Genomic DNA, 24,201 nt, shown 5'->3' with positions numbered 1-24,201 from the left:
TGCCTAATTAGTGTTGTATCAGAGAAGAGCCGTGGACTCTCTCAGCAGTGCCTGGGTCTGTTATCTTATCTCCTGGGTCTCATCCTCTCGCCTAATTTGCTAATAAATAACAGAGCGCTGCTGAGTGTATTACGGCTCATAAAAGATGGATGTTCCCTCTTGGTGTGACTGGCTGTCGCTGTGATTTATGACTGCATAAGGGCCTGCTGTCTGCTGGCTCCTTGCCTCATCTCTAATTGTATGTGCATGTTTCTCTCTCTCTGTGTGTGTGTGTGTGTGTGTGTGTGTGTGTGTGTGTGTGTGTGTGTGTGTGTGTGTGTGACTTCTAGGGAGACCCAGGTCCGTCGGGAGTCCCAGGGAAGAGTGGCCCCGCTGGGCACCGAGGCTTCAGAGGGAGCAGAGGCACCCCTGGCGGCACGGTAACACCAAGCTCCATTATGTCCCCACATTCCCCGCCTTCACTCTCTGTCCACTTCTGAAATGCGTAGCCTCCATTAGCATACGGCATTGAGACCGGGAAGCAAGAAGAGTCTTCGCGCTAAGGAAATCCACTTATGATGAATGTTCCTTGTTCCCGTGTCTCTCCAGGGTCCCGCAGGTCTGAAGGGAGGTGAGGGCCCAACCGGTGTTGCAGGAGCGCTTGTAAGTCTAATTTTGTCGAATAGACTAGTGCCGCAGGGATGACGTGTTTTTGTAGGCCAACCAGGAAGTGAGCATCTGCCTGGTTCCCCCCTGCCTGGAAGTCAATGGGATTTTTGTATGGGGATTTTGGTTAGATGCCTGAAATACTGTAAGTAAGGTCTGTGGTTAACACAAGTTTAACACAAGTCTGAGACCTTTGTGTTCAGCAAGATCATCTTCACAAATGAACACCACTGTTATGATTTTTGAAGCGTAAATGCGATCGCCAAAAACCCCGATCGCCAGCAATGCTTCAAAAATCATAAAAATGGAGTTCATTTGTGAAGATTATCTTGTTGAGTAGGTCTCAGTTTCATAAACTTGTGTTAACCACAGCAGACCTTATTGCAGGCATCTAACCAAAATCCCCATGCAAAAACGCCATCGACTCTCAGACGAGGGATCCAGGCGATGCTCACTTCCGGGTTTGAGGACTCATTCCTGCGGCACTCTATTGCATGATGTATTTATTTACCACCTTCCCCTCTGCCTCTGTGTCATATAGGATACTAGGACATATAGAGCGGGGAGGCTGTTTCCATGGTGATCATCGTGACCGCTGCACTAAATCAAAGAGTGAATCATGTGACACGCGCGCTCTCTCACCTCTTTCCTCTGTCTCTGTCTCCTCTTGTTTCCAGGGAGCCACTGGAGAGCGAGGCCCTGCTGGGGCAGCTGGCGCTATTGGCCAGCCCGGGCGGCCCGGCGGCGTGGGGCCTGCTGGGCCCATGGGAGAGAAAGGCGAGCCCGTAAGATTTGGAACATTGCTAAATGAGTTTCTTAGGCAACACTGTCCACTTACGTAGACACACATGCTGTACCATCACTTTGGTCATAAACAGCACGTGCTCTCACTTTGGTACGCGTCATTATGAGAGAGATAGCGAGAGAAGGTGCTAGTTTCCTTCCTGGTATTATACATTAATACACGTGCCATGTTTTTATTATATATGTTAGATATGTGACCTGCTCTATCAAAATGAGTCGGATGTCGCACTACCCCGTTTGTGTAGAAACACGATTTTATGAGAAGATATTGGTTTTGTCTGTTTTCGGGTTTCACCTGATTTTAGTATATCTTAATATTATGAAGTATTGTGGCAGTTGCTAGACGTGTGCGGTTCTCCCATGTGTCCCCCAGGGAGAGAAGGGCCCCGTAGGGCCTGCAGGACATGACGGGGAACAGGGACCCTTAGGGCTGCCAGGGGCCGCAGGACCTTCAGGGCCTCCAGGAGAGGACGGAGACAAGGTAGTCACACTGGAGAGCTGGCACGGACTGCACACACTGCTGTAAAGTGCAAGGTGTTTGGACTAATTTGTCATATCTGTGGTTTCATGATTTCTCTCCGTGTGTGTGTGTGTGTGTGTGTGTGTGTGTGTGTGTGTGTGTGTGTGTGCGTGCGTGCGTGCGTGCGTGCGTGCGTGTGTGTGTGTGTGTCCATAGGGAGAAACAGGAGGACCAGGCCAGAAGGGCAGCAAGGGAGACAAAGGAGAATCTGTGAGTTTCAATTTGATGTGATGAATCCTAATGTCACATCATGACCTTGCATCAGCAGGGGGTAGAGGGCACATTGCCTAATTGCTTCAGGATCATTCAGAGTAATAACTGTTTGTGTTGGTGCACAGTACACCTGCTGGGGTGCTGAGCTGATGAGTGTGTGTGTGTGTGTGTGTGTGTGTGTGTGTGTGTGTGTGTGTGTGTGTGTGTGTGTGTGTGTGTGTGTGAGTGAGTGAGTGTGTGTGTGTGTGTGTGTGTGTGTGTGTGTTAACGTGTACTGAACTGTTCCTATGCTCCTGCAGGGCCCCCCAGGATCCCACGGAATTCAAGGACCTGTGGGCCAGCCAGGACCAACAGTAGGTTAACTCAGAATGTACATTGAGGCGAGGCCTCGTCATAGACGCGTCATAGCTGGGGTGCGTGGTCAGCGTGGGGGAAACCACCTGACTGTCACGACAAAGCGTGATTTTTAAACCTTAAACTCGCATGCTAACATCAAAGAGGTGTCATGTCTTCTTCTTTTTGCTGTTTAATAGCGGAAGCAACCAGCGTTAAGGCGCCTTTACCACCCTGCTAGGCTGCTACAATAGTGGAGTAGATTAAAGAAAAATCGTTCACATCTGGAAAGTACCAAAATTGGCACAAAGATGATAGAATTGTCCAATATGAATTATCTTGCTATCAAACCATACATTTATGACCACAGGGAAGCCAGATTTATTCCACGTACATTTCAAAATGGCTGCCATTTTAAAAGATGGTTGCCATTTCTGCCTCTTTTTTTTTACCATAAAAGTTCACTGTCCAGGGCGATTTTGATGATTCTGATGACTTTCTTTTTTTTTTTAACTATGTAAGATTCAAAATGATATCAGAAATCCTTTTTATATCTCCTTCTGCCATTTACTCTGCATATTTTTTCCAGGCAGCTGGCTGCTGGCCTACATCTGGCTCTGAAGGTCGGAACCCTCAGAATGCTCGACTAATTGACTGACAACCCTCGAAATGCTAGAGGCTCCGCTCGATCACTGATGCTATCACTCACTGATGACATCACAATTGCTCGAGTGACATCACTCGGAAGGCTGACTGACTCACAACCCTGAGGACAAAAGACGTCATCAGTGGCCGACAGCCACTGATGAATATTTTTGCCAGGCAGCCAGATGACGTGTTAATTAAAATATGTATAAACAACATTATTTTAGCAAAACTTATGTAGTTGCACCAGGAGCGATCCTTTGGTTACTATTGAACTACCGTAAATTCCGGACTATAAGCCGCGGCTTTTTTCCCGTTTTTTGGCCCTGCGGCTTATATAACGGTGCGGCTTATCTATGGATTTTTTCAGAAAAAAAAAAAAAAATACAAATAAAATCTCTCTTTTTTAACACTCTTTCTAACTATAAATCCACTTCTGTTTTAATTTCCTCTCTTGCCCTCTTTTCACCACACCGCGGACAAAAAATAAACAAAGGTGGTGTTGTGTTATGTTGTTTTGTTGAAATGTTACGGTAATACGGTAAATGGGAGCTTCCTCAAACAGCCATCTCTTTCCCGACAATCCCCTCTGTGCGTGACCCCTTACATATGGTAATTACGGTAAGCAAACGGCCACTCGGCCAACAACTCCCTCCCCCGACTACCAGGAGAAAATCACAAACTTCGGCGAATTCACACAAAGGAAGATCAAGGAATATTCACAACAAGACGAGCAGTAGAAGCAACACTCTCTCACTTACCATGGGGAAGGTACGCAGAAATTCACACGACGCAGCTTTCAAGTTGAAAGCAGTCAATCTCGCATTAAAAGAGGGAAACAGAGCAGCCGCGCGTAACCTGGGCATCGACGAGTCAATGGTGAGGCGTTGGAAGGTTCAGCAGGAGGAACTGTCTCAGTGCAAGAAGACCAAAAAGTCCTTCAGAGGTCATAAAAGCAGATGGCCCGAACTTGAAGATTCCCTTGAAGATTGGGTGTTGACCCAGAGAGCAGACGGCCGAGGCGTTTCCACGGTGCAGATCCGACTGAAGGCCAAAACAGTCGCCACCGAAATGAAAATTGAACATTTCATAGGTGGCCCATCTTGGTGCTTCCGATTCATGAGACGAAAGGGACTGTCCGTCCGGGCGAGAACTACTGAACAACTCCCTCCCGACTACCAGGAGAAAATCACAAACTTCGGCGAATTCACACAAAGGAAGATCACGGAATATTATAGGAGTGTGAAAACATCCACAATCACCAACGGGTTCCAAAACGCTGGACTGCTGCGGGATGAAGAGGATGACGCCGCCACAGCTGGCGCTGAGGGCCGTCAGAGGCTTCAGAGGCTGTTCGATGCCGACAGTGACGAAGAGGAGTTCGTTGGTTTTGAGTGACAATGAAGGAGAGAGGAGAGTGGTTGACGAAGCCACCCTGAACCTGTTCGTTTCCGACACTGAAGATGAGGACTTTGGTGGTTTCAGTACGCAGGAAGAAGAGGAAGACGAGGATTAGTGACTTGACTTCTCTGGTTACAGCCGTTTGCTGCACATATAGCCTATTGTTGTGTGATTTTGTCTGGGGATTAGTGACCTGACTTTTGTTTTGTTTTGTTGAAATGTTAATAAATGGGAGCTTCCCCAAACAGCCATCTCTTTCCCGACATTCCTCTCTGTGCACGAACCTTACATATGGTAATTAAACATCAAAACACCCGCGGCTTATAGTCCGGTGCGGCTTATATATGTAAAAAACAGTCAATTTTGGTGCTGCGGCTTATATACCGGTGCGCCTTATAGTCCGGAATTTACGGTAGTCTCTCCCCAGACTCAAATATTACGTTGAATTGTGGTGCTCCCCATACTACGTACACTAAATGAGTCTGTGCCACCCCACAGCCACTGCTGTTTTTTTAAGGCAGGTCTAGGGGGGTTGAAATTGAATGAATGACAGGTCGTAGCACCAATGAGAGCGGTCCGAAAAATGGGCTGCGCCTGCCGTGTTGTCTGATCACAAAGTCGTTACTGAATGGTGAAGGCTGAATCCACCACTGGCCAATCACTGGCCAAGTGAACGGTTCCCTCCCCTAACCAGCTGGCTGAGAGGACTGTCCCAGACCCAGAGAGAGCTCTGCAGCATGCAGTAACGTAGTGTATCAGCGTACAAACTCTCATGGGTCTGGCGTTGAGGCTAATCTTGAATACACATAAACATTCTCAAACAGCTCTGAGATACTCGAGCAATTGTTATGTCATTAGTGATGTCACTGGAGCAATTGCGATGTCATCAGTGATGTTGCTCGAGCGATTGTGATGTTATCAGTGAGTGATGTCATAATTTTATGATGTCATAATGTCAACACACACTTCAGTCCCTTCATAAAGCCTTCTGTTGGAGATGCAGCGCATGCACACATGAAGTCGGTGTCCTACAGTGACAGGTCTGAAGGAATGGCTGCTCGAGCAGGGCATGACGACAGGCAGCTCCATGGTGCTGCCTACACAGGAGACCTGGACAAGCTGAGAACCCTGCTGCAGGACGGCCACTTCAGAAGGCAGATTAATGAGAAGAGGCGTCTGTGGCACGGTAGACGGAGCACCCCTCTGGGGCACACAGCCATGCGGGGTCACGCTGACTGTGTGGCCTACCTGATCAGCCAGGGAGCCCAGGTAGACCTAGCTGATGACCTACACCTCACACCTCTCTACTGGGCCGTGTACTACGGTCACCTGGACTGCGTCCGGATCCTCCTGGAAGCCGGGGCCGACCCCAACGGATGTGCCTGGGTACACACCCAGGTCTACTGGGCTGCCGAGGCGGGAAGGCTGGATATACTGCATGAACTCATCAGGTACCGTGCTGCTGTTGACACCCACACAGACTCTCCTCTCTTCATCAGCGCTGAACGCAACCACCTGGACTGCTTCGGCCTGCTGCTCCAGGCCATTGGCATTCTGACCCGTGACGTGGCTTCTCACCTGCTGGAGTTGGTGCTGCAGCACACGTGCCAGGCTGCCTTCGTCCAGCTGCTCCTGGACCACGGTGCCGACCCGGCCCTGGTGAAGTGTGAGCAGGCACACCTGGAGGAGAGGGCGGATCCCGAGGCACTCAGGGTCTTTCTGGAGGCCAAGAGATTTCCTCTGGCCCACGTGTGTCGGATCCGGATCCGCCAAGGGCTGGGCACACATCGCCTGAACCAAGTCCACTCCTTACCACTAACACAAGTGATGAAGGACTTCGTGCTCTACCAAAACTGACTTGAAGGACTGTCAGTTTATGGCATTTGTGGCTTTATTCACCGAAGACTGCATGGCAAACTTTCCTTCCGAATGAGTTTTTTGGCGACAGTTGTCCCGAGTGTCAGAGATTGTTGCACAGCTGTAGGGAAGTTCAGAGAGGACTCTGAGCAGCCGAAGATGGCAAGTTCTGCCTCCGGTTCTAGGGCTATTTTGTAGGCCGTAGAGTACCAGTCACATATTCTGGCCCAGAACCCCGTCAGTGAAGGGCAGAACCAGAAGGCATGAGATAGCGTGCCCTCTGACACCTGTCACACAGTGGTGAGACAGAAGGGTAGATCTTGTGCAATTTATGCTTGGAGTAGTGAAGACGGTGAGCGACTTTAAATTGGATCAGCTGGTGTCTGCTATTCACTGAGCAAAGTTGTACCACAGACAGACTCCTTTCCCATATAATGTCAGATAAATCAATACCAAGTTCCCCCTGCCATGCTTATCTAATCCTCTCAGTAGAGGCCGTGTTGCAGTTGTCAAACAGACAAATCTAGAGGTGTTTGGAGTGGGGAGGGCTCAGCATCACATCGAAAAAAGCATGTTAATTTGGGAGTGAAACTTGGGACGTTTATAACGAGGCTTCCAATGTTTCTAGCAACCTCAGCCAGTATCTACCAATAATAGATGATGCCGACATGAAGGTCTGGGAAGACATTGTGGTCATGATGTACTGTATGACAGGTCCAGTACAGCTGATGCTGTTGATGATCCAAGGCTAGACATGTTTGCTCAGAAGCAGAGGCCATACGAAGCCATCCCTCCTACTCAAGCTGTTCATGTAAAGTGTGCTGCCTCCCAGGCTGGATGCATAACGGGGTCAATCATTACTTTGTCAACCAGAAGCACAAAGTCCTTCCGACGGGGGTGGATCAAGAAAGGTGATATGTGGCAGCTCTTGTGGACTGATCTCCTCCCTATTACAGAGATTTGGTCAACAACTGACCAAGTGTGAGAAGATGTGAATGCCGTGGAAGCTCCAAATGCTACAGCGTTGGTCTTGCTTGCACAGCACTGTGTCGCTGCAGATATGAAGATTAGGCTCCGTTTCAACCCAGAGCATATACATGCACATTTACCCTGAGCATATACAGTACATGCACATTTACCATGAGCATATACATGCACATTTACCCTGAGCATATACATGCACATTTACCCTGAGCATATACATGCACATTTACCCCTGAGCATATACATGCACATTTACCCCTGAGCATATACAGTACATTTACCCTGAGCATATACATGCACATTTACCCTGAGCATATACATGCACATTTACCCCTGAGCATATACATGCACATTTACCCTGAGCATATACAGTACATTTACCCTGAGCATATACAGTACATTTACCCTGAGCATATACATGCACATTTACCCTGAGCATATACATGCACATTTACCCTGAGCATATACATGCACATTTACCCTGAGCATATACATGCACATTTACCCTGAGCATATACATGCACATTTACCCTGAGCATATACATGCACATTTACCCTGAGCATATACAGTACATTTACCCTGAGCATATACAGTACATTTACCCTGAGCATATACATGCACATTTACCCTGAGCATATACATGCACATTTACCCCTGAGCATATACATGCACATTTACCCTGAGCATATATACATGCACATTTACCCCTGAGCATATACATGCACATTTACCCTGAGCATATACAGTACATTTACCCTGAGCATATACATGCACATTTACCCCTGAGCATATACAGTACATTTACCCTGAGCATATACATGCACATTTACCCTGAGCATATACAGTACATTTACCCTGAGCATATACATGCACATTTACCCCTGAGCATATACAGTACATTTACCCTGAGCATATACATGCACATTTACCCTGAGCATATACAGTACATTTACCCTGAGCATATACATGCACATTTACCCCTGAGCATATACAGTACATTTACCCTGAGCATATACATGCACATTTACCCTGAGCATATATACATGCACATTTACCCCTGAGCATATACAGTACATGCATATTTTCTATAACATCACTGTTGATCCTCCAATGGTCAGATCAGATTAAGGTTATGATGTCTTCAATGCATTGTATGCAATTTCTAATAAAGGTTTTGCTTACATAATGTTGTTTATGCATATTTTTCACATGACCTTAAACACAGAAAGATGCAGAGTAAATGGCAGAAGGAGATATAAAAAGGATTTGATTGATGTATAATTTTGAATCTTCTATAGTTAAAAACTATTTTTGTGTCGTTTGACACCAAAATCATCAAAACCGCCCTGTGAAATTCTATGGTAAAAATGGCAGTAAACGCACACAAAAAACAAATGGAGGGGGCTATGGAAACAAGCAGCTCTGTAAACCCGTTTAAGCCCATTACCCCCCCACACAATGGAACCCAAAACAGCCCAATTGGCGGAAAACCACCCAATCTGGCAACACTGATCGCAGAATGTATGTCAAAGAAATAAAAATAAATGTATATAATAAAAAGACAAAGTAATACAGCAATTGTGGCTTTATTCACCGAAGACTGCATGGCAAACTTGTACATATTCTGGCCCAGAACCCCGTCAGTGAAGGGCAGAACCAGAAGGCATGAGATAGCGTGCCCTCTGACACCTGTCACACAGTGGTGAGACAGAAGGGTAGATCTTGTGCAATTTATGCTTGGAGTAGTGAAGACGGTGAGCGACTTTAAATTATAGTACAATAATAGTAATAAAGAAAATGCAAACAAAAAAAGAAAAAATGTCAAGTCAGTTTGGTTTGAGCATATTGCAGTGTGTATCGTGCTGACCTGTGTGTGTGTGTGTGTGTGTGTGTGTGTGTTCAGGGTGTAGATGGAGAGTCGGGGCCTCGCGGGCAGCAGGGCATGTACGGGGCCAAAGGAGATGAAGGAGCCAGGGGCTTCAAGGGTGCCACCGGGCCTGCTGGACTACAGGTACCAAGTGCCCTGGCCTCCCCAACACTGACTCTATCTCTCTAATCTTACATACAGCTATACAGTATATAATTTAACGTATATCTCTCCTCCTGTCTATGTCTGAATCTAATCATTATCTGGATTCGCAGGGAATGCCAGGCCTACCGGGGGAGAAGGGAGAGAGTGGACATGTTGGTGCGATGGTGAGTACTGCTCAGCATTCTCAGTACATTCAGCATTCATCTTGAGTCCAGCGTCGGTCTCAAGTCTGCTGTCGAGACCATTTTCTAACATCCTGGACTTGACTTGGACTTATCTTGATCTCCACTACCTATTGGATTGACATGACCTTTTCTTTTCCTGTCTATCTAAAAATGTTCAAAGATAGATTTTTCACCACCTGGTCCATCCATCTTTGTTATTCACCCCACAGCTGTAAAAACGATCCTAAAATGTCTCGGTATTGATTCGTCAAAAGCCTATGCGTTATTTAGTTGGATGTTGAAGTTGTACAGTACACAGTTCGTGCAGATAGATCTACTGTACATCTCTGTTCATCCTTAGGAAACTCCTTAAGCATTATTTTACATTTGGAAAGACACATACACGTTTATTGCCTATTTTGGCCGAGGTTTTGAATGGGACTTGATTTGCTCTGGTCTCTGTCTACGCTTGGTCTCGACCCCCTTTGGACCTGGTCCTAATTGACTTGGACTCGACTCAGGTGGCCTTGACTGCAGTCCAGCACTTAGTGTCACTCTGCTCGCTGTACGTTAATGTCTGCCTATTGGACTGTTTTCGACCCAAGTACCTCGGTGCATCTATTCATTGCGCGACGGATGGACCCAAGTATTTCTCCCAACAAGGCTGAGTGGCGATCGCTTTACAGAAACAGACCACGACTTGATGAGCAAGAGAGGCGAGGCCAGAGTATGAAGATGTCCTGTATGAAAAGAAAGGCAGAAAAAGAGAGAGAGAGAGCGACGGAAAGGAGATGGCAGCAGAGCGATGGAGTGCACGGAAGACGAGCGGGAAGACAGTGTGACAGCTGCTAATCAGATTAGCCGCAGCATTGGCTAATGAGCCTCCTCCTTTGTGACAGTCGTCTCACAACGCCGTCAACCATGAACACACGCTCCCAACTAGATCCTCTGTAGGCCGTCTTCTTCTCCACAGCCAGATTAGGGAGGGAACGCATCAAAACGGAACCAAAACAAAAGAGAGAGAGAGAGAGAGAGAGAGAGAGAGAGAGAGATGCTGAGAACTCTGTGGGGAAGCTTCATTCATGTGCGACTGTGTGAGTGTCGCGGATCACAGAATTCTCCCCTCTAACGCACGAGTATCTCTCTGCCAAAAGGATATGTTTCCTCCAGTCCCTCACTCTCTCTCTGTCTCTCTCTCTCTCTCTCTCTCTCTGTCTTCCTCGGCATCTTTACAAGGCTCTCTCCGAGACTTCAGAGCGTTTCCGAGCTCAACATCTGCTCTGCTCAGACTGGAGTCGGGATTAATTGCTCTGCGTTGTCTCGAGGTGCCACAGAAGAGTCGCACCACGCTCCACTGTTCTTGTTTTCACTGCGGCTGAGAGAATACTGTCGTACAACTCACAGGCTAGAGGTTCCTTACCGAGGCCCCTAGAGAGAGAGTAAGTGAGAGGGAGAGATGGAGAGGAGGAGGAGGAGGGGAGAGCGACAGGAAATCAGAGGCTGTGTCATATTGAGGGTAATGACCTGTCTGGACGTCTTCATCATCTCACTATCATAATGATACTGGGGCCATTGCATGGGCTATCCACCACCAGGGGCTGCTTTAGAACTCATATTTAATTTACCAGCCACCGGCCAACCGTTTCTGTGTGTGTGTGTGTGTGTGTGTGTGTGTGTGTGTGTGTGTGTGGGTGTGTGTGTGTTTATGAGGGCCTAATGAAAACATTTCATTTCTCTCTCCACAGGGTCCTCCAGGGCAGCACGGCCCACGAGGCCCGCAGGGATCCATCGGTGGAGAGGTACAGTGCAGTGCAACATTGCTCCATAGCTTGTTTGACTATTTCTTTATCGTGCATTTGGAATGAGAGATGGCCGTCCTTAGTAATAAGACAGCTACACACTGGGGAAGTGGGGGGTGGGGGTGGTGGGGCTGTGAGGACGGGGAGCAGCCTCAGTCCGAGTGGTCAGGTTCAATCCCTGTTTTCACCTCTCTGATTACACATCCACTCTAATTTCCTCACATTACAAACTATAGGCTACAATGATTGTAGTAACATTCGCCTATGGAAGAAAAGAAAACAAAAAAAATGGCAAGTTGTATGCCAATTTAATTAGTGCTCTAGTACAGTTGGTGGGTTTCCATCCCCCTGTTTTTATTCGAATTTTCAATTTGCGCATAAAAAACCTGAGTGGAAACACCAGAAAATTCGGAAAAAAAAACTCCAAACCTCGCATAAACATTTTGACACTTGGTCAATGGACAATGGTCAATAAGCAGCACAATTTTTAGACGCCGTGGTGTGTTTAAACAGAACGTTATGCTGTGGCACCTTGCAATCCAGAAATTGCATTTTATGGTCTATGTAGCCTACATTTGTAGATAATCAATTCGGTTGTGCCAAACATACATTTGGATGGCAACCCAACTACCCAACTACTACTCAACCTTTATCACATCAATGACCCCTAATTTAGTCCACATTAGAGCCACGGACCCCCATGTCATACGATTTTCTTTCTTGGATCCAAATGTGAGAATACTAGGAATCTCACGCACATAGATTCCTACAGTAGGATGGAGACTCTGGAGATGATGCGCCATGGCTGCAGTTATGGAACTCGCCTGCTCCGCGGGCTACCAAAATCGTGAATGACAGACAGGCAGACTCCGCCCACTCACCTAGGCGCCATCATGCAACTGTGCAATATCGGCTCATACTACATCACAGTTGCTCGAGTGACATCACTGATGACATCACAACTGCCTGAGTGACATCAGTTGAACAACAGTTGCTCGAGTGACATCACTGATGACATTACAATTGTTTGAGTGACATCACTGACGACATCACAATCATGACTGACACCGCCACAGACACTGCCGCCACAGACACCGCCACCACAGACACCACTTAGCCAATTTTAACTAAGAAGATTTGTATTCTTATTCCATGATTATCTGTATTATAGGTAGACAGATAACAGTGAAACTATGATCAAAACACTAATTTCTACATTCACTAATTGTGTTAACGTCTGGTGATTTTTATTTTTCTTTAGAAAATAAGTGCTATGGAGGCTGTACCAAATTTCCATATTACGGTACTTCTGTCAGAAGAAAACCTTGTACAGTATCTCCAAAAATGTTCAGGAATTGAGAAAGATAACCTCTGATTTACACTCTTTTACAACTTTTAAATGATGATGAATTTTTAGATGTATGGTGTGACAGTGATACTCAACCCGAGGCTCTAGAGCCAAATCTAAAAGAATAAAATAAAAATGGAGGGAGGAAAGGGCTCTTGTTCTCTTATTGTGGCTCTTGCAAAGAAAGGTTTTTTTGTCAATGTGGCTCCTGAGTAGGGCAAGGTTGTGTACCACTGATGGTCAATTAGAGAAGATGTTCACCCCATCCCCGGCCAACGGCACGAACAATGGAGTTACTGTACAATGTCTTCACATGACCATAGCTAGCAGCATGCCTTTTCATATCAATGTTATCATGCATCATGGCAGTTGCATTTATATATGCGTCTCTCTTTGGACTGAGGGAGACTGTCACGGAATACACAATAGTGTGTGAAACTGAACCGCAGCTCGTCTTTACACACCGCCGATGCATTTTATTTCCCAGCCTTCTCTACATGCACACGTCTCTTGAAAGCAAACCAACCTCCTACAGCACTACAGGCCCTCTGCTGCTTTCTGAAATTTGAATTATTAAATGGTATTAGGATATAATCCCACTTCTCCCCGGGTGAGAGTTATATTTACCGCTCTATGAATCATTAAGGGGTATTACGACTATCATCCCGGCGAGGCGGTTATATTTACCTCTAGTAATGGCCGCCTCCCTCTCTCACACCGGTCAATTATTCAACACACACACACACACACACACACACTGGTGCACCGCAAGAGGAAGTGTGGAGACACAGGGGTGCAGAGATGGTGTGATCCATAAATGGATTGATACAGGAAGAGACAGAGACAGGGTCCATTGTGCTGGGATGGCACGAGAGGAGAGCAGCTGACAGCAGGGAGTAGTAGGGCTCTGCTCATATTTGTGCACTCTACCGAAGTCATTTTAGTGGGTTTCAAGACGCGCTACACAATATACTGACATGCATGCATGCACGCATGCACACACACACACACACACACACACACACACACACACACACACACACACACACACACACAAACAGAGAAAGAGAGGCACTATGTGTGACTCAGATACTATCCACGTAGCAAACCTGACACTCAATATTTTCTCTTTGTATTGTGTTAATAATTCTGCTCCAGTTTCAGCTCTCTGTGAGCACAACTGCTGACAAAAAAATAAAATATTCCAAAGAGAACTGGGTTTTCAAAAAAATTCAAATAAATATTTCAAGTCTGTTCCTGTTTTCTGATATTTCGGTTGAAGCTGTTCTCTCTCTCTGCTCGCCACAGGGCCCACCTGGAATGACCGGCGGAGTCGGGCAGCCAGGACTTGTCGGAGAGAAGGTCAGCATTTGCAAATAACGTCAGCTTAGAATTCTAAGGTTCTGTCTGCCTCCAGGAGAGTTCTGAGCTACTGAGCTTCCGAGTTTTCAGCAATGCACCCATTGATTTAAATGGAGATGGGTCCGTTTGTTTTAGAAATTACAGACTCAGAAATCATTATTTTCAAAATATAACATCACACAGGCACTCATAGAATAGGTTCACGTGACTGACTTGGTTTGACAAAAAAGTCAGATAGAACCTTATAATACCAAGGATGCGTGTGCGTGTGCATGCGTGTGTGTGTGTGTTTTGCCATCTTATGCAGTGTGTGTTCTCTCGCAGGGTGAGGACGGGGAAGCTGGAGACCCGGGGTCAGTCGGAGAAACAGGCGGCGCTGTGAGTCACATTTCCTCCCTCTTTCCTTCCTACAGTAGGTCTCGATCCACTTCTCTCTTTCCCAATTTCCTCTCTTCCCACCTTCCAACTGCGCTCCTGTCTTGTCTTTCTCCCCCCAGGGCGGTAAAGGCGAGGTGGGGGAGAAGGGTGACTCCGGCCCTCCGGGTGCGGCTGGGCCCCCGGGCGTCAGAGGAACGCCAGGGGAGGACGGACCCAAAGGCAACCCTGTGAGTCTCCCTCTATCTGGGCCAGGTCCAGGTCCAGGTCCTGTGTTGACATGATGCTGCACATGAACCTGCTCTCTAACTAGCTCCTGTTACCTATAGGGCCCCCTTGGATTCCCTGGAGATTCAGGACCTACTGGGGAAGCTGGCGTCAATGTGAGTTGTGTTTTCTAGTAAATTATATATCATTTTAATTATTTATTTTTACGCCATTTTATTTATTGATGTACAATTTTGATAATGCCTCCTTTTAATCATTTTCCCACATGCCGTGTTTTGTCCAGGGAGTGGATGGTGGACCGGGGTCTAAAGGAGACAACGGAGAACCTGGCAAAGCAGTGAGCAGTATTATTATTATTTGACATGTAAAAACATCAGTGTGTCTCTTGTATGCTCAGCTGAAGTCTTTGTTCTCCGTCACATAAGTGAGAGCTTTTACTTATTCATCGTCATGGCTGAGCTTCCCTCTCACTGACTGGGGATGTGCTTCTCTTTCAACTTTAACCCTTTGTTCGCTTCACTGCAGGGACCCCCAGGAGCCTCTGGAGAGCCAGGGCCTTCAGGACCCCCAGGGCGGAGGGTGAGTATGCTTCTCTATGTGTGCTTGCACACGTGTAGATTAATGAGGCTCATTTTAAAGCATCGTATTCATGCGCTGAAACTCATTCCGACACACAGGGTCACCTAGGAGCCGCCGGGAAAGAAGGGAAGCAAGGAACGAAGGGAGCCAAGGTAAAGACGAGGGAACGGCACTGAGCTTACAAGTGTCTGTGGAGCCTCTCAAGCAAACCTAGCTGTACTATCTGGTTTCTAACGCCTCGCTGTCTGTCTGTCTCGCTCCCTCTGTCCTGCAGGGGGCGACAGGCACGGAAGGTCTGGTGGGGAAGACGGGCCCAGTGGGACCCCAAGGACACTCAGGGAAACCTGGTCCAGAAGGGCTCAGAGGCATCCCAGGTTCAGCGGTCAGTACACACACAGTCACACTCCAACACACTCGCGCACCATGGCTCTGTGCCTATAGTCTGAAGTATGAGTCTAGAGCACCTGCAATAAACGAACTCCAGACAATCTTCATTTTGATCATATTAGGTTGTGTTTGTGTGTTTGTTTGCACCTTTGACTCAGTCTAACATACCGTGAGCAGATCTCACATTCATTTGCTGTGTTTATTCCTTCAGGGTGAGCAAGGGTTAAATGGGCCACCAGGACAGACCGGACCCCCAGGACCACTCGTAAGAGCCTTATGTTTGCCTGATAATGAAGCCTAACATAACATGAGAGGGAGTGTGTTTTTATCTCTGCTGTTATCATTCTGAACCCAAAGCCAACCCTGTGAAACCATAGTTTTCATACAGCATGTGCCTCCTTGATGTGACCCACTAACACCGTTACTGTAACACTGTTGACAGGGACCATCAGGACTCCCTGGACTGAAAGGAGACCATGGAAATAAGGGAGAAAAAGTGAGTCGGTTTAGCCCTCGACGAATACCGAGAGAACCAACAGTAATAGTCCGAAGTGAAGCGATGGTGACGATGCGTGTTTCTCTCTGCAGGGTCATGGTGGGTTGATCGGCCTGATCGGCCCCCCGGGAGAACACGGAGAGAAGGGAGACCGAGGCCTGCCAGGGATCCAGGGCACACCAGGCGTTAAAGGAGATGGGGTACAGTACATGTGACTGCATCATTATAATGCATCTGATAGACAGTTCTGCACATCAGACAGAGTGGCTACTTTGTATAATAACAAGCAGTGCTTATCCTCATTCTGTAGGGTGTGGTTGGCCCTGCTGGTCCCACCGGTCCGCCGGGACCACCTGGACTGTCCGTAAGTGACTCCCATTATTTTCTGCTTACATACAGCATTCATTTGGTTACCAGATTGCGTTCGCGTCCTTCGATATCTCCGGCTAAGAAAGGTGTTTTCGTAGGCCAGTCTACCGTTTTCCTAAATACGCTGATACAGAAAAGCATGACCTTCAACAAATGCTAATATGGCGGTGTCTGGGTGGGTAGTGTAGAGGTAAAAGCCCTTATCTATTATTACCACCCCGAGACCCGGGTTCAATTCCCGGCAGCGGTACTTCCGGTACACAATTGGCTGTGTCTGCGGGTGGGACGCCGGTGGGGTATGAGTCCTGGTCGCTGCACTAGCGCCTCCTCTGGTCGGTCGTGGCGCCTGTTCGGGGGATGGGAACTGGGGTAAATAGCGTGATCCTCCCACACGCTATGTCTTCGCTGTCAGGTGAAAAGAAGCAGCGGGCGACTGCACGTGTATTGGAGGAAGCATGTGCTAGTCTATGGCTCTCCTCAGAGGGGGTGGAGAAAGGACCGGGCCAGCAGGGGAAATTGGCCAAGTACAGCTGGGGACGAAATGGAAGAGAAAAAAATGCTAATATCACGCTCATGAATGGTACTAAGTGACGCACTAAGCTTTCAAGAAGTTAATTGGCCTACCATGAGTGGATATGCTGCTTATAGAGATCACAGATCACAAATTGAAGTCAAGTTTAATTTTATAGCTTAATAGGTAGGTTATGAATGATAACAGCAAGCAGCTTAATAGGTAGGTTATGAAAGATAAGGCTTTTAAGCTGAATAGCCCCAGCATTGAGCGATGCCCAAATGAATAAGAAATGGATGAATAGAATATTTCGTACAGCTTGGATGAAAAAACACAACTCAACTGACGTCTCCATACACTTTGATAGTTAACTATTTAATTGCCTTTTCTGGGATCTAAGACTGGAATCCAGCTTATCTAGGAGCTGTATATCAAAGTCCCTAACAATCAAAACCAGCTAACGGTTTTATTCTGCAAGCAATTTTTAAATCATAGTGTAGTGCAAATGATAGATCTCAATTCTAAACATTCTTCACAGGGCCTGATTAGTTGTTATTTACTGCAGTACAAGTACATCTTTTCAATTAACTACAGTATATTAATTCCTGAAGGACAGGGATCCTGCAGGTGTTCAACAGACTGCAGCAAACAGACTTGCTGGACTTTTTTTTTTTTTTTTTTTTTTAATGTTCAAATAGCAAACTGTTGAACTGCTAACCTTCAAATGTCAATCATAAAGCAAAATGTCATTCTGGAGGGATCAAATGTACTTTTGAACTACCAAACACACATGGTAGCCAAGCACAGAATTTGCAGGAGTAAACCCACAGTAATGTCAACTCTATGCTGTAAAATGTGACCCTTTTAAATCTAGATTTGTTTTGATAGCTATTATCGATCACTCTCCTCTCTTCTCTCAGGGCGCAGTCGGTGAGAAAGGAGCGAAGGGAGACGAGGTGAGTCCAGTAATCCTTCTTATTTGTGCATTGCCATTCCTGTACACACACTCCAGCAGTCCAGCTGCTGTGAGGAGCATAATATGCTGGAGAAGAGAGAGAGAGAGTGCGTGTGTTGTCTTACGTGCTATGCTTCATAATCATAATACTGCACTGTGTTTAATGCATGTCTTTGGGTGTAAACACTTAGTAGTGTGTCTTGAGAGCCAGGGCTTTGACCACAGACTGCTGATGCACATACAGTAGCTGGATAATCCCATAAAGCAGCAACCATATCTGCCTGGAGAAAGCCAGGATTTAGCCAACTGGTGTGAGAGGGGCTGCAGGTGAGAGGAAGATTGACACTGAGTTTTGTCCTCTGCTATTTTCCAGGGTGGCGTTGGTCTCCAAGGAGATACAGGTCCTGCTGGCCCCCCCGGAGCCCCGGTAAGTACCTCCCGATTATCCGCGTCGTGGCTCTTCTCTGTGCCCCCAGTTTCATCCTCTTCCTTTGCATCTTGCATCCTACTCACCTGTCCCCTGCCTGCCTCGTCCACCTCCAGGGCCCCCCCGCCACGCTGGTCCAGCCGCTGCCCATGCGGGAGGGCAGGAGGAAGAGGAGACGGCACTCGGGCCGGTCGGGAGGAGGATCGGCCCCATCCAGAGAGGAGGAAGCGGAGCTGGAGATGGACGAGTTCCTCCAGGGGGACCAGCCTCTGGAGGAGGCCGAGGGCATGGAGGAGGTCTTTGCCTCCCTCACCTCCATGAAAACCGAGGTGGAGCTGATGAGGAGGCCCCTGGGGACCTTTGAGAGCCCCGCCCGCACCTGCAAGGAGCTCATGATGGTCCAGCCGGACTACAAAGACGGTCAGCAGATTGCTTCATGATGGATCTGTATTACCGCTTTTCAGATCTTATCCAAGAAATAATTTACCAATATACAAACTCAACTCATTAAGTCAAAATACAGTTTATTGGGCGTCTGGGTACTGCAGTGGTAGATTCCCTGTCTACCAACACAAGGGTCGCAGGTTTGAGTCCCCGTATTACTTCCGGCTTGGTCAGGTGTCCATACAGGCACAATTGGCCATGTCTGTGGGTGGGAAGCCGAATTAAGGGTACATGTCCTGGTCGCTGCACTTGTGCCTCCTCTGGTCGGTCGGGGCGCCTGTTAGGGGGGAAGGGGAACTTGGGGGGAATAGCGTGATCCTCCCATGTCGTCCTGCCGGTGAAATTCCTCGCTGTCGTTGTAAAGAAGTGACTGGCAACTGCACATTGCACATGTATCGGAGGAAGCATGTGCTAGTCTACAACTCTCCACAGATCGGCAGAGGGGGTGGAGCAACGACCGGGACAACCTAGGGGGAACTGGTCAAGTGCAACTGGGGAGGAAATGTGGGAAAATGGAGAAAAGAAAAAGTCCAAATAAAACTGTTTATCATTTCAGCCATGTTGTCATCATGTTATCCTAGATGTGTCCGTCATGCTTTCCTCCTGGTGCTTTGATTGATGTGTTCTCTCTTTGTAGGCAACTACTGGATAGATCCTAACCAAGGCTGTAACCGTGACTCCATCAAGGTCTACTGTAACTTCACAGCCGACGGAGAGACCTGTCTCTACCCCGACAAGAGGATTGAGATGGTAAGTCTCCAATCTCCCACTGTCAGCCCTCGCAAAGCTGACCTCATCATGTTACAGCAGAGCCCAAAGCGCACGCTATATCCCTTGAGCCCAAAATTCTACTTTAACATCATCCCTCTCTCCTTCTGTGTGTCTAGGTGAAATTAGCAGCATGGAACAAAGAAACGCCAGGAAGCTGGTACAGCCAATACAGGAAAGGAGGCAAGCAGGTAGGGTGGAGAAAAAACATCAACTCTTACCTCCTACCACCATTAATCTCAGCAGCATCCAAATGTCAGGCAATCTTTTCCAGCTAAATTACTCATGCTAAATGAGAGCATTTGAATGATATTCATGCATATGATTGAGCTGTGAGCGCGTAGCACGGGACTGCATGTGAATGTTTGCAGGTATTTGAAATTCTGCTCACTATATAATTAAGCATTAAACTATGAGACCATTGCCAGCAGTTCGGCAGTTAGGATGACTCACACAGAGCCATTGGCAGCTGTGTCTCTCTGACTAGCATTCAGATCAGCAGGCTCAGAGCACGGGCCTGTCATGTGGACCTGGTCAGAGGTCTCAGAATCCACTCAGATAATCACAGAGCTGCCAGCACGGACTCACTCACACCAAGTCCTTGAGTTTGCTTGCACATTTTTTCATTTTTATGCCTCCGCCGGCGATAGCCAGGCCGGAGGCATTATGGATTCGGGTTGTCTGTTTGTCCGTCCGTCCGTCCATCCAGTACGTCCGTACGTCCGCCCGATGTTCGTTAACGCGATATTGGAACGCTTTGATGGAAATTAATCAAATTTGCCTCAAACATCCACTTGGACTCAAGGATGAACTGATTAGATTTTGCTGGTCAAAGGTCAAAGTTCAAGGTCACTGTGACCTCACAAACGCCATTCCCAAGTTCGTTAACGCGATATCTCAGGAACGCCTTCACAGAATTTCTTCCAATTTGGCTCAAACGTCGACTTGGACTCAAGGATGAACTGATTAGATTTTAGTGATCAAAGGTCAAGGTCACTGTGACATCACGACCGCTCATTTCGTGCTCGTTAACGTGACATCTCAGTAACACCTTGATGGAATTTCTTCACATTTGGCTCAAACGTCAAAGTCTGGACAGACATGGATGTCGACTGTTCACTTGTTGGTGGAGGCATATATCCGCGGTGCGGTCGTTCTTGTTTTTTCTTAAAACCCTCGTTTATCTGAATTTATTCACAAACGATCGGAACTCTACACCCCATTTACACCCTGATTTTTAAATGCAACCGGTATCCGGATAAATTATCTGAATAATGGTCGCATTTAAAAAGCAGTTGTAAATGGGGTGAAAGAGATCTGAACATAATGTGAGCCAGACTACATCCAGATGTGGTCAGCAAGATCTGATCACATCCTGATCACGATGCCTTTACATCTTGCATTAACATGCGTTTTTCATTATCCAGATAACTTATCCGGATACAGGTCACATTTAAAAACCAGGTGTAAATGGGGTGTTATTTATCTGCAGATGCACAGATTGTACTGTAGGCTCAGACCTGCTTTTCTGCCACTGTGCAGCTTTTTCAAGGGCTGTCCCGAATTACCACTTTTTGGGCTTCGAAGCTTTAGTGAGAACGCGCACGCGTGTACACACCACACATGCACACGCACACGCACACACACACAGACACACACACACACAGACACACACACACACACAAACTCTGGTATGGGTTGAGCATAGGAAGGAATGTGTAGTCTCACACTGCGGCTCATAGTAAACTTTATTCTGCTGCGCCCCGGTTGTGTGGAGTTACTTTGCCGTGTTTAAGTACCGTGATTCACTGCCCAGCTGGGAAACTAGAGGCGATCTTACGAAGCGAACACCTCACTGTGCATGACCCATACGATACATGACCTGCCTTGTGGAGAGAAAGTAAGAGAGGAAAAGAAAAAGATTTGATTTACCGTGGCAACGATTGAAGCTTCGAACAATTAGGGGTCAGCCCCAGCTCTTTCTCTTCGACAAAGATGGTGTCTAGGGGGTCATTGTGTTTGGCATTATCAGGTGTGATGCGACACATGACTGCAGAATGAATAAGACATAATAATAACTCACTGCCCAGTGGCCATGTTGTACCCTGATGCCCATATGTCTGTGTCATCCAGTTCACCTACAATGACCGGGATGGGAACCCGGTACATGTGGTCCAGCTGACCTTCCTGAAACTACTGAGTGCCACGGCCAAGCAGAGCTTCACCTACACCTGCCAGAACGCCGCAGGCTGGTTCGACAGCGCCTCCCGCTCCTACCAGCATGCCCTGCGCCTCCGGGGCAGCAACGACGAGGAGCTGACCCAAGCCAAGACCCCCTTCATCCGCCCCCTGCATGATGGATGCCAGGTCAGTGCGCTACAGTGTGACGTGCCAGAGGGAGGGTCTGGCTGGCCAAATAGCAATTAATCTTAATGAAGCTAATGTGTTTATCAATTGTGTTGCTGCTGTCAGCTGGTGCTTGATTCAATAAGGTTTTGCAGATGGTAGCCATCAGCTCATTGGCTCATGTGCACACAGGGATTGAGGCCAGAGCTATCTAGATTAGGCAGAGCAGATTCTAACATTTTATATTAATATTATGATTAATATATAATATGAATTTTTCTTGGGCAGTTCCGGAAAGGTCAGGAAAGGACGGTTCTCGAGATCGACTCCCCCTCAGCAGAGCTGCTCCCTCTCATAGATGTGGCTCCGGCGGACTTTGGCAACAGCAACCAAAAGTTTGGCTTCCAAGTTGGACCAGTATGCTTCAACGGTTAACATCTTACCGACCACACACAAAAATGACCTTCACGGCAAGTTTTCGATGAAATTGGACTTTACCACTACCCAAAGCAATATTTATTATATGTGTTCATACAGTATATGTGGTGGGTTTGTGGTAGACTTTTTAAGACTCTTCAACAGCCAGTGCCAACGCTAGATTCCCTGGCTCTAACAACGATAAGAAGACTGGCACGTCGAGGACGAAGAACAGCAGGAACAAAGCACATTTACCAAAGGGAAATATTTCAGTTAGATGTATTTAATTTTAAGTGTTTTTCTTTTCTTGTCTTTTCTTTTCCTCACACTGTTTGAGTGTGCTGTAATTGGACGTTACGAGGACTGCACCACTTGACAATGACCACTTTAAAAGGACAGATGGATCCCTCCGATTGAGGGAGGGCATTAGTCTGTCATTCTGTGGTCCGGGTGAGTCGAGTGGGACTTTAAAAGCCTTGGATGCTAAATGAATTGCTACCTAAAGGATTACCACGACTGGGACAGAATGATCGGAATCATTTGCATGCGCCAATACCACGATAATGACAGTTGCTTTGCTGTTGTGCACTAGTCTAGCATATTAATTCCGCCGCAATTAATTCCCCTGTGTGCAGGAATGATAAATTGTCCTTTTTACCCTTTGACTGCAGTTTTTCTCAGTGAATGACCTTGATTAGTATTCAACAGGCGTCGCTAGTTATTGAACCCGACACTTACTTGAACGGATAAGGTTGTTTCCTTTATTGAACTGCTTCCCTCCATCGCCTTGATAATAAGCATTTTGAGCCCGCCATGTCTGCGCAGACTGCAGCACTGCATGTGCTAGCCTTACACCCCCTTCTGCTGTGGTATATGCTATGACATACCAGAGAGATTTCAGGCCAAGGATGAGATAACGAACAGGCTGATTTAGCACATCGCTATCTAGTTTGTATTCAGTCACTGTATTGCACGAGACATTGCACGCATCTCTTGAAAGCATCTCTTTTCTTTGTTTTGTTCATATGATGAAATTTGGACAGGATATTTTTGCTGTTCGTTTTGACATGTTATGCTCTTCAGTGGTGCTAAAGATGATTCCGTTATTTTGGTGTCACTGTGTTTTTGTGTCTGTGTGGGCAGGATTACAGGACTGGGGGAGGGGGGAGAGTTATTGGTCCTTCAACAGCAGTACTTGCCGGGTAAGAAACGCCCTAATAGTAAGTTAGTCTACTGTGTTTTTTGCACATCTTCTCTGGCTGATTTCACGTGGCCAGCGAAAGGAGGCTTAGGAACTGTTTGTTTTGAGAGCGATGCGGTTGAACGTAGCTTTAACAAGTGGAACACCTTAACTACACTGTACCTACCTCCGACCCAAACAGTAGACGATATATCCAGAGTGTGTAATTGAGCAATTCACTCCTGCTGCTTCTTAGTATTTAAACAGTCCAGTAACCAGCTCCTCTCCTCCAGCCCCATCCTGCCCGGTCCCTCCTGTGTATAGTGTTTGTTGTACTAATTTTATATACTGTACAGTTATTCTAAGGACTTGAGTATGAGTAATAACTTGTTGCCTGAATGAAAAACAAATGTACTTGTGGAAAAATTGAGATGTGAGAATAAAACAAAAGAACGCGAGCTGTCTTTTGTCCCCAGAGTCTACCGGTGGGCTATAGTCTATGAGCAGTGTCCATTCAGAGTGTAACAGACAAACAAGGCTCTTCATTACCGAGCAGTTTTGCAACACTCGCTCAACAAGCCTGCAATCAACATGCCCACAATCAACATGCC

General features: G+C 47.0%; 1 protein-coding gene across 1 annotated transcript in view; it reads left to right on the top strand.

The window, feature by feature from the left end:
* The window catches only part of col5a3a (collagen, type V, alpha 3a), a 75,772-nt gene that overhangs the window by 51,546 nt on the left and 25 nt on the right, over window positions 1-24,201 (top strand). Inside the window, exons 40-67 of the mRNA XM_083649955.1 lie at window positions 330-419; window positions 589-642; window positions 1,323-1,430; window positions 1,823-1,930; window positions 2,126-2,179; window positions 2,482-2,535; window positions 9,307-9,414; window positions 9,546-9,599; window positions 11,345-11,398; window positions 14,055-14,108; window positions 14,433-14,486; window positions 14,606-14,713; window positions 14,813-14,866; window positions 14,995-15,048; window positions 15,237-15,290; window positions 15,389-15,442; window positions 15,565-15,672; window positions 15,889-15,942; window positions 16,120-16,173; window positions 16,266-16,373; window positions 16,484-16,537; window positions 17,974-18,009; window positions 18,382-18,435; window positions 18,552-18,855; window positions 19,517-19,629; window positions 19,767-19,838; window positions 21,781-22,014; window positions 22,282-24,201. The exon at window positions 22,282-24,201 is cut by the window's right edge and continues 25 nt beyond it. Of these exons, the coding sequence (XP_083506081.1) occupies window positions 330-419; window positions 589-642; window positions 1,323-1,430; window positions 1,823-1,930; window positions 2,126-2,179; window positions 2,482-2,535; window positions 9,307-9,414; window positions 9,546-9,599; window positions 11,345-11,398; window positions 14,055-14,108; window positions 14,433-14,486; window positions 14,606-14,713; window positions 14,813-14,866; window positions 14,995-15,048; window positions 15,237-15,290; window positions 15,389-15,442; window positions 15,565-15,672; window positions 15,889-15,942; window positions 16,120-16,173; window positions 16,266-16,373; window positions 16,484-16,537; window positions 17,974-18,009; window positions 18,382-18,435; window positions 18,552-18,855; window positions 19,517-19,629; window positions 19,767-19,838; window positions 21,781-22,014; window positions 22,282-22,428 (2,454 nt within the window). The 3' untranslated portion in view covers window positions 22,429-24,201. The remainder of the gene's footprint in view (window positions 1-329; window positions 420-588; window positions 643-1,322; window positions 1,431-1,822; window positions 1,931-2,125; window positions 2,180-2,481; window positions 2,536-9,306; window positions 9,415-9,545; window positions 9,600-11,344; window positions 11,399-14,054; window positions 14,109-14,432; window positions 14,487-14,605; window positions 14,714-14,812; window positions 14,867-14,994; window positions 15,049-15,236; window positions 15,291-15,388; window positions 15,443-15,564; window positions 15,673-15,888; window positions 15,943-16,119; window positions 16,174-16,265; window positions 16,374-16,483; window positions 16,538-17,973; window positions 18,010-18,381; window positions 18,436-18,551; window positions 18,856-19,516; window positions 19,630-19,766; window positions 19,839-21,780; window positions 22,015-22,281) is intronic.

Source organism: Poromitra crassiceps (genome assembly GCF_964638095.1).
Source record: "Poromitra crassiceps genome assembly, chromosome: 13".
Classification (NCBI taxonomy): domain Eukaryota; kingdom Metazoa; phylum Chordata; class Actinopteri; order Beryciformes; family Melamphaidae; genus Poromitra; species Poromitra crassiceps.
The sequence above is the reverse complement of the archived record's forward strand: the minus strand, read 5'-3'. Positions and strand labels throughout refer to the sequence as shown.